This window comes from Capsicum annuum, chromosome 9 (assembly GCF_002878395.1).
Source record: "Capsicum annuum cultivar UCD-10X-F1 chromosome 9, UCD10Xv1.1, whole genome shotgun sequence".
Lineage (NCBI taxonomy): Eukaryota > Viridiplantae > Streptophyta > Magnoliopsida > Solanales > Solanaceae > Capsicum > Capsicum annuum.
This window is the reverse complement of record NC_061119.1, coordinates 54,110,889-54,121,303: the sequence shown is the minus strand read 5'-3', so window position 1 is coordinate 54,121,303 and position 10,415 is coordinate 54,110,889. Positions and strand designations below refer to the sequence as shown.

General features: G+C 36.4%; 1 protein-coding gene across 1 annotated transcript; it reads left to right on the top strand.

The window, feature by feature from the left end:
* The first annotated feature begins 485 nt into the window (after positions 1–485).
* LOC107842786 (protein DEFECTIVE IN EXINE FORMATION 1) lies at positions 486–8,717 on the top strand. The gene is made up of 13 exons (XM_016686811.2): positions 486–878; positions 3,035–3,145; positions 3,579–3,661; positions 3,944–4,061; positions 4,152–4,309; positions 4,976–5,565; positions 5,655–5,725; positions 6,223–6,479; positions 6,972–7,153; positions 7,239–7,522; positions 7,636–7,753; positions 7,832–8,014; positions 8,115–8,717. Exons 1-13 carry the CDS (start codon positions 742–744, stop codon positions 8,430–8,432), a joined length of 2,610 nt encoding a protein of 869 aa, XP_016542297.1. The 5' UTR covers positions 486–741; the 3' UTR covers positions 8,433–8,717.
* Positions 8,718–10,415: the final 1,698 nt, after the last annotated feature.

Here is a 10,415-nt window from a genome sequence, read left to right as displayed (position 1 = left end):
AAAATTCTTTCTGAATATATTTTCTTGCCTGAGAACCAGGACTAAAATCAATAAGTTATGTCATCATAGTTAAACAGAATTTATGTCAAAATCCATTTCAGATGGAGTAGGATTTTCATTATCAAAATCTTAAACTATATTAGTTTTTGAATTAATTTTTATCTTTTCTACACCTTTAAATGTAATGTGCGAATCTGCAGAATTATTATTATTAAATAATAATGAATGATATAATCCATCCAAATATTATATTATACTATATTATATATATATATAGTAAACTACAAATAGCATACAGTGTCGTACGTTATGAATTATGAAATCATGATCAACCACTGTACAAACAAAGTGTAAGTCGATTATTTTGGTCATTTTATCCAAATTAACTCTATTTTTTTGTAATTGAGATGTAACAATCCACTTGTCAAAATATGATAGGACTCTACCACATCATAGCTGATACGTAATACGTACTAGTACATTTTTTCGTTATTTTCTGATTCGCAAGCTCCTTATACTAAAGAAGCATTTGACTATACAGCTCTTCTTCAACTTCACACATTTCACCTCCAAAATTCTGCACTCTTCAAATCTCTCCTAAATCCTCAGAAAAAAAAAACAACCCAAATTGTTAGGGTTTCAATAAAACTCGTCAAAATTCACTGAATTGTTTTTGCATTTTTCGTTTTTTTTTTTCCGAATCGAAATTGCGAAAAATTGTGATTCAAATCGAGGATCTCGATGAAACTTAGGGTTGTTTTACTCTGTTTTCTTATCCTTTCGTCGAATTTCTGTCATTTGCAATCAGAGGAGGAACGCAAGAGTAACAAATTCCGAGAACGAGAAGCTACTGATGATTCCGCTGCATATCCTAATTTGTAATTTTTCGATTCTCCCTAATCTCCTCTGTATTTACTTGTAGATACTGTGCAAAGTTTCTTGTAGTTGACTTAATTTTTGTGTAATTTTAGCTGCATTTGTATTTTTTTTTTGTTTTAAATGTAGTTGAGAGTTACTTAATATGTGTTGCTGGTGGGAGGTGGAAGGTGTCCCTTGGATTTAGTGAGGTGCGTGAAAGATGGCCGGGACATCACTTTTATCAATAAAAGTGTAGCTGCATTTGGATTGTCTAGTGTTTAATGAGAATTTGTTGTATGTGTGTGTAACGAATTTTGAAGTGATAGAAATAATCTGCAATCACAAATGAAATATGATAATCACATATTTTGTGAACAGAATATGCTATCGGTGATTCGAGGGCTTTTAGTTCTGTATTTCTTGAATATTGAATGATTTGGTTCTCCTTTTAATGTATTTGATTGTTAGGAGCGTTTGTTGTCAGCTTTGTAAAGTCATTATTTGGTGTCTTGGCCTCTTTACAAATATCCCACGAGTTTATGGGGTTTCAAGATGGCTCTTCAAGGAAATATGTTATCTTTATAGGTTTTATACTCTCTCTATTTCAATTTTATGCTACACAGTTTGATTGGCTACGAAGTTTAAGGCAAAAGGGAATACTTTGGAAACTTGTGGTCTAAAATATGTCAGAGTATTTGTGTTGTTACAAAGCTTTTTGAAACTTGTGGTTTTAAATATGCCATAACAATTTTGTGGTTATAAAGGCTTCAAATGAAAAGTTCAAGTTAAATTGTTTTCAAATTAGCCATTTGTTTTGGAATGAATTGATGATACTGGTGCCGTTCCTTCTTTTTTTTTTTTCTTGGATGAAGTAAATATAACTGTGCCATTCTTTTAGGAACAGAGGGAGTAGTAATTACTGGAAATTTCTCTGCTTAATTTTTGTGATTTTCTTTTATCAGTTTCATACTTTGTTTAGTGATATTTGCAGTTAGTTGACTACATACTAAGAAAGAGATAAGAGCTAGATTAAAATACTGTTGAGACTCTATCTCTGAGACTCTATCTTTGAGGAATGGAAAAGGGTCAAAAATGCCGCTCTTTCCACCTGTTGGATTAGATTTGCCCCTTCTTCCACCTATTGGATCAAAAATACCCTTAACGTATTAGAAGTGATTCAAAAATGCGTCCTTCAACATATTTGATAAAATTTACCCCTAATGTTATTATTATGTTTAAAATTGCCTCTCACTTTGCGGTACAATTATACAAAAACAACAACATACCCAGTATATTCCCGCATAGTAGGGTCTAGGGAGTGTAGAATATACGCAATCCACGCCACAACCTCAGAGGATAGGTGAGGCAAAGAGGATGTTCCCGATAGATCCCCGGCTCGAGACCAAACAACGTAGGGAAAAGGCATAATATAAGAACAAGAAACAATAGGTAGTAACAAAACAACAGACGATAACAAAATAACATACATAAATTAAACTTTAAGTAAATATGTGGCCTTCATTAAATGCATGCCCATGTCCTTCACTAGTTCTCACAATGAGATGAATTTAGTTGATAATGATACTGACAGATGCCATCAACTCCCATGAAAAATGGAAGCTTATCGTTGGCTCTTAAGTACTGCAATGTTTGTGATATATACAATATAAATGTTTTTGTAAACATAAACCTTGAGATAAGCAACTCTGCACTCTGCTATGCCAACGATTTTGGAAGAAATGACATAGCATATTATATGTTAGTTCAAATTTTATGTGGACAAATAAATAAGTCCATGTATTTAATTAAATTTCGTATATTGTGCCGTTAATGAAGGGTCAATCTTAAGCCCAAATATTATCCAATAGAATGAGGGTATATTTGATCCTTTTCTAATGCGTTAAAGGCATTTTTGACCCAATAGGTGGAAGGAGGACATTTTTGAGCCATTTCTAATATGTTAGAGACATTTTTGATCCTTTTCCACTTAAGGAATATTCTCTCATTCTTAGTTTCTTTTTAGTGGACGTATGAAGTTCCAGTGTGTATGGAAATTCTTCCTGTTACTGTTTAACATTATGAGAGAATGATTGAAGAATGCTGAAGCTTTTCCCCTTTGACGTATCGAAAAGCCAATTAGAAATTGTTGAAGAGTTTTTTCAAATGTATTCTGCAGAGACGAGGATGAGTTGCTGAATACACAATGCCCTCAGCATTTGGAGCTAAGATGGCAGCATGAAGTTAGTTCTAGCGTGTATGCCTCGCCTTTGATTGCTGATATCAACAGGTAACTTGATTCAAGCTTCTGGGTTTTGTTCTGTAATTTATTTTGTTTCACATATTCTGTACTTATTTCATGGATTGTGCTTCTTTAGTGGTAAGAGTTCTGCATTAACTTACTGTCACAAGCTACTTGTTTTAATCAATGGAACTGTGGTGAAAGAGAAAAAAGAAAATTAATCATACAGAATTTTCTTTTTTCTGGGTAGCTGAAACTTCTAAGAGAGATAACCAGTGGATTTACAAGGTAAATGAATGTTTCTTCAAGCACCCTTCCCTCTCATCAAAGAAACAAATAAAGGCAAAATGCACCATTATACTAGTTCTACCCAATTTGACGAGTATGACTTTTTGAAGTTTAACGATTTGCAATGTTATTGTAATCTATTCCTTTTGGCTCATTTATTCATCCTAACAATATTTTTCAATCTCTATGTTAGTGATGGGAAGCTTGAGGTTGTAGTTCCCTCTTTTGTTCATTACTTGGAAGTTCTGGAAGGTTCTGATGGAGATAAACTGCCAGGTATAATTTGTGGGATGCTGGTAACGAGAATAAATTCAAACATTTCTATGAAAATTTAAATGAAAGCTATTTGGTTGGCTACAGAAGACTTGAAACACCCCTTGTCCGGTGCACAGTCACCAAAACAAGCTTTTAAATTGGATCTGAATTCAAATATGGGATGTCGAAGGACACAATAATGTGTTATATGAATATTGTTCTAGATGAACACTAATGAAATGTGAGACAATTACGTAAAATGGGGATGCCATTCCTGATAATTATATAACTTCATCTTATCAGGTTGGCCAGCTTTTCATCAATCTACCGTTCATTCTAGTCCTTTACTGTATGACATTGACAAGGATGGAGTGAGGGAGATAGGTTTGGCCACCTACAACGGTGAGGTGCTCTTTTTCAGGTAATGCTACAGCATCTTTCTTAATATTGTCTTCTTTTAGTAATCACAGACTTTTTCTCGATGAACATGACATGGTAAGTATCTAAATAGGGTGTCAGGATACTTGATGTCTGATAAACTTGAGATTCCTCGGTTGAAGGTCAAGAAGAAGTGGTTTGAGGGTTTGAATTCAGTCCCTGTGGACCGTTCTCATCCGGACGTCCATGATGACCAATTAATCCAGGAGCATCTGATGGAATTTGTAGCCCGTAAGTATTTCCCGCTTTTTATGTGCAGGTCAAAAGGGGCATAAAAATTGTCGGATTTTTCTGTTGATATGTCTTTCTTTCCTCTTTCTAATGGCTATTTGTTTTTGTTATAAATACAAAACAGAACCAGAATAGGATCTCAGTGATCTTTTCTTTTCCAAGTGTGCTGTGACACTTGTTAGAAGTCTGAAGAAGCAGCAATTGAACTTCATTCATTAATTTCATAAGTTAATATGTAGCGGGGGATCAAAATTTATTGCCTCTTAAACTATGGATACAGTTTGAATTTTTTTGTCTGGTATGTGTTGTGGATTGTCACTTGTATTTTGGTACCTTGGGTAACCTTCACCTATAATTGGGCATCTTATCATGTTTCATGGACCTTAAACTTAGTTATTAGAGAGCCTGCGCTCCCTGCTTATATGCTTCGTAAGATCGTCTCCCGATGGGATTCAGCTTTCTGTATCTGTTTAGATTTAACAAGCTACTACAGAACGACTAGTTTCTAGTAGTCATCGTATCTTTGTGTTTCAGGAGATACTCATGCATGTCATTACCCTTTCTATGATAATCCCTTTGGCCTCTTGAAGTGGAAAGCCATGGCTTTGATCTGCATCAACTTTTACTATATCCTTTGACATAACATAGATCTGAATATTTTTTTAGGTCATAACGCATCTAGTCATGGTGGCAACCATTCGGACTCTACAGCATCCGCAGTTCACAACAAGACACTTTCTGTTCTGGAAGAAGTCCACCCTGATGCATCTAATGCTTCAATATCTTTGCCATCAGAAGTTTCATATGACAACTCTTCTAATTTAGAGGATCAAAAGTTAAAAAATAACAGTCTAGGTGATGCAGAAACTATGCAAAAGGGAAAAAATAACAGTCTAGATGATGCAGAAACTAACATGGCTAACTTGAACAATAGTATTCTGAGTTCAGAAAATGAGAAAATTAGGAATTTGGAGAATGGAACCAATACCAGAAGAAGGCTTCTTCAAAATGATGTGTCAAAAAGATCTGAGGAAGATGTTCATGCTGCAACCGTGGAAAATGAAGAAGGTCTAGAAGCAGATGCTGATTCATCTTTTGATTTATTTCGTGACAGTGACGAACTGGCAGATGAGTATAATTACGACTATGATGATTACGTTGATGAGCACCAATGGGAGGATGAAGAATTTCAGGAGCCAGAACATGAGAAAGCAGAAGATTATGTGGATATAGATGCTCATGTTTTGTGTACCCCTGTAAGTCTTTTACAGCACGGGTTATGAGAGATATATTTATTAAGATCCTGATGGTTTTAAACTCTTAAGGGTCTTATCATTTGTATCAGGTCATAGCAGACATTGATAGTGATGGGGTGTCAGAGATGATTGTTGCAGTTTCCTATTTCTTCGATCATGAGTAAGTTCTCTCTTATGAGGTGCTATTTTTGTTCACATTGCTGTCATCAGAAAGTTACCAATTTTTCCTGGTGCAGTACATGCTTACGAGCACTTGCGAAGCATGTTTGTTTTTTTCTTCACTTGAAAAACATTTTTTTTTTTTTTGGGAGGGGGTGGGGCGGGGGGGTTGGGGGGGGTATCATCTAATAATTTCTAGGATTGTTGAGCATGCTGGACTTAGGTTGTTACTGATCTTGATTATATATGCCAGCTTACATCCTTGCAAAATAATGATGCTAGTGGAATTAGTAGAGTCTAAGATCATTTGAATGGTTTTTCTTCTCAGCCACTACTTGATGTCTCTCATCTTTGCTAATTGTGCTTAATTGCTTATGAAACATATGTGCTTTGAAGTAACCCCTTTGTTTGCTTCATTTTAGGTGTCTACTAGCATTAACAACTATTGCAAGTATAGTCTGGTGCATATGTCACAGCTGATTGATCTTTAATCAACAGGTACTACCAAAATTCGGAGCACTTGAAGGAGCTTGGAGATGTTGACATTGAAAAATATATATCTGGTGGTATTGTTGTTTTTAATCTAGATACCAAGCAAGTTAAATGGACTCAACAGCTGGACCTAAGTACTGACTCGGGGAATTTCCATCCCTACATACACTCTTCCCCCACGGTTGTTGATCTGGATGGTGATGGAAATTTGGACATTCTAGTAGGGACCTCTTATGGCTTGTTTTATGTCTTGGATCACAAGGGTAATAGGTCTTCGTTTGTTTTATCTTTTTCTCATGTTGCTACATACTTTTTAAGCATCTTCAAACTTTCAAATTTCTTTCATCCACCTGAAAACAAAGTATCTGTTCTGTATTTGCCCCTGCGCCGCTCTGGGTGTTATGGGATTCTTTTCCATCATGAGAAGCAAGTCAACCTGTAAATACCCCTTTTATGTCATGATGTTTATACTTTGTGCCATTTTCTTCTAACCCTGCTAGCGTTCCTTTTAGATTGGCTAAGCTCATGAATTTGAGGTAGTTCCCAGATGAAACCAATAGGTAGTTGATTGGTGCAACTGTATCCTGTTAACTTGTGTTGTAGACATGTTTATCATGAAGAAGAATTAGCAAGAGCGTCCTTTTGTAGTCTGATCTTTTTATATTATTGTGCCTCATAACCTTTACCATTTCAAAGCAAAAAATATTATTGTGCATCATCATAATGTTTGAATGCTGAAAGATCTACCGTGTCAGGGAAAGTGAGGGATAAATTTCCTCTTGAAATGGCTGAAATCCAAGGAGCAGTAATTGCAGCTGATATAAATGATGATGGCAAGATTGAACTAGTTACTACAGATTCGCATGGCAATGTTGCTGCTTGGACTGCACAAGGGAAAGAAATTTGGGAAAAGCATCTTAAAAGCCTTGTTCCACAGGTACACTATGGTTATTGGTTTCCTGTCTCCTTAAATTTTTAACTAGGCTGAGTGTGATATGAATGCAAAACTTTTAAAACCCCAGGGGCCTGCCGTCGGTGATGTGGATGGGGATGGCCATACCGATATCGTTGTTCCAACACTTTCAGGGAATATTTATGTTCTGAGTGGCAAGGATGGGTCTATTGTACGCCCATATCCTTACAGGACTCATGGTAGAGTGATGAATCAAGTTCTTCTTGTTGACTTGACCAAACGTGGGCAGAAGAAAAAAGGGCTTACAATCGTCACTACATCATTTGATGGTTACTTGTACCTCATAGACGGACCTACATCATGTGCTGATGTTGTAGATATCGGTGAAACATCGTAAGATATATCCTTAGATTCCCTATTTCTGTTTGCTGCTGTTCTTTTAAAAGGATAAAATCTTTTTTAAAAAACATATTTGAAAATCTGCTTTTCTCTGCTTTTGTTCACAGATACAGCATGGTCTTGGCTGACAATGTTGATGGTGGAGATGACCTCGATCTTATTGTGACAACAATGAATGGCAATGTCTTCTGTTTTTCGACACCTTCTCCGCACCATCCCCTCAAGGTACTCAACAAGATCATCCGTTTTAACTTTTAATTAGTTCAGATCTTTGATTAGTAGTATCTGCTGATATCAATGCAGTCATGGAGATCACCAAACCAAGGGAGAAATAATGCTGCATACCGATTAGATCGTGAGGGAGTCTATGCCACTCCATCATCAAGAGTTTTCCGTGATGAAGAAGGCAAGAGCTTTTGGGTTGAAATAGAAATTTTTGATAAATACAGATACCCATCTGGGTCTCAAGCTCCATATAATGTCACGGTAAAATAGCTTTACCTTCTAGTCAAGTTTGCATTCCATTAAAATCTCTCGCTGTTCACTATTGAGTAATGGTCCTTTTTTGTTTCCCATTACTACACAGGTGAGTTTGTTAGTACCTGGCAATTACCAAGGTGATAGAACTATTAAGCAAAATAAGATATTTAATCAACCCGGAAAACATAGGCTTATGCTCCCAGTTGTTGGTGTGAGGACTGCTGGTACAGTGTTGGTCGAGATGGTTGACAAGAATGGGCTATATTTCTCTGATGATTTCTCTTTGACATTCCATTTTCACTATTATAAGCTGTTAAAATGGCTTCTCGTTCTTCCTATGCTGGGGATGTTTGGTGTGCTTGTCATTCTTCGTCCTCAGGAGGCCATGCCATTACCATCATTTTCGCGAAACACCAATCTCTAATGTTGCATTCACATAAAATACAGCACTTGTAACAGAAATGAGGCATCTTCTCCAGCTGGAACTTTGAACTGACAAACAGTGGAACGTTCAGCAGTTCAAGTATGAGCAGATGGATGTTGAACTGTATAGGAAAAGGGACAATTGCCTTAGATCCTGCCCGAGTCTGAATTCTGAGTATACAATTCGATTTGTGACATTGTACCCTTCCCCAGGTGTAACATACTGATAATTGTTGACACATTCAAGTGAACAATGATTATTTATGTGACCACAAGTTTGTTCGAAGGTGGATACTTTCATCTCCCTCATAAGTTTTGTACTGTAGGAAGGCAAAAGAGCTATGTTCGACCAATCTTATTGAACCAAATTTTTTCTCTGTGAGATGGTTCCTGGCAGTCATGCTTTTGCCAGTAAAATTGATCTTATTATTGCATTATGTGCCTCATTACAATTGAAGAGAACCAGATTCTAGACACTGGAACTGATCTTTGATTTCTTGAACTGATCATATTCTAAACTTGGATATAACAGAATATTCAAGCTAAAATTTGCATTGAAAATAAGTATTCTGATGCCATTCCACCCCATCCCCTCCTCCGAATATTTCTTAGCATCCTTCATTAAGTTTATCCCTTAGAATTAAATTCGAATGTCTGATCTCAAAATTCCTTCACCAATTTTGCAAATTCATCATTTTCCCTTCATTGCAGCTGAGATTTTAATTGACGGTTCGAGATTTTAATTTCTGGAAATAAGTTATCCTGGGATTAGTTATCCCACCCTCAAGGTGGGATAAAAATAACACTACAATCCCAGGATAACTAATCCCGGGATGAGTTATCCCATGCATTTTGTTCCAACCAAACATGAAATAAGCTCATTCTAAAACTAATCCCGAGATTAGTTATCCCTTATCCCCTGTACCAAACGAGCTAGGTTATCCTGCATAACTAGCCTACTATGCCAAATGATACTGCAACACCTTGAAGTGAATGAGAAATCCGAGCATAAGAATTGAAGATGGTATCCAAGTACTTGTAGTAGTAACTTTCCCCATGTAAAAGACAAGGCATACACAATATTAGAGACCCTAACTTCGGGCCATGTCCAATAATGTACTTCAAGGGACGAATAGGAATGAATACCTAATACTTCCTACTACACAAACTATTAATGAAGAATCTAAAAGACCTAAGGAAAGAAAATGGTAAAACAACCCTTCTGTTGAGTTTGTGCATCATGGCTCAAAAGCTATTGCCAATTATAACACATTTAGATACAATAGAAGATTTTAAATAACCATCAAGGCGGGGTTCTAAGCATTCCAATCAGTTTAGTCCAGCAAGCGAACAAAGAAAAAGCTACCATATAGTAGCAGAGCAACCTTGTTCTTAGGATGGTCAATTGAATCCCCTTTTGCCAGATATTACCTTGTGCATAAGTGAAATGGTTTAATGTATATAAATTGGTCATTGAATCCCAAAAACACAAGGAAAGCATCAAGCATAGTGGCAAAGGGTTCGAAAAAATGTTTTAGGTCGTCGATTCAATTCCCAGCTATGACATTATAGCATTTTTCAATCCCCTTATCCCTAATCCCTAAGTTCCACCCCTGCTGCCATAGTAGGAACAATCAGGCTTAAACGTGATGAAGAGCTAAGCAATACTTCATAGTATATCCTAAGCTCACAGTCATACTCTATCTTACATTTCACCAGAACATATACCAGCAAGAACACAAGGCCTTTTCTTTCAAATGGACAACTAAGTTCTGAACAAAATCAAATCACATACTTTTTGTTACAACAATTGTGTCTGCGGCAATTTACATTCATCTCGACTATTCAACCAAGTACCTGCTACCCCTCCCATCATGTACCAGGTAACCTTGCCCAACAAAGCTTAGGCAGATGAAAAGAAACACTTAAATTTTTATTTCTTAACTCGGTTTTGATCCCCGATCTTTGCTAGCCAATCTTTTTT

Excerpts from the sequence above, each read along its gene's own strand:
- LOC107842786 (XM_016686811.2), top strand. The coding sequence starts at position 742 with ATGAAACTTAGGGTTGTTTTACTCTGTTTTCTTATCCTTTCGTCGAAT. Across the intron at positions 4,310-4,975 it reads TCTGATGGAATTTGTAGCCC|GTCATAACGCATCTAGTCAT; the intron begins GTAAGTATTTCC and ends ATATTTTTTTAG. Across the intron at positions 5,726-6,222 it reads TCCTATTTCTTCGATCATGA|GTACTACCAAAATTCGGAGC; the intron begins GTAAGTTCTCTC and ends TTTAATCAACAG.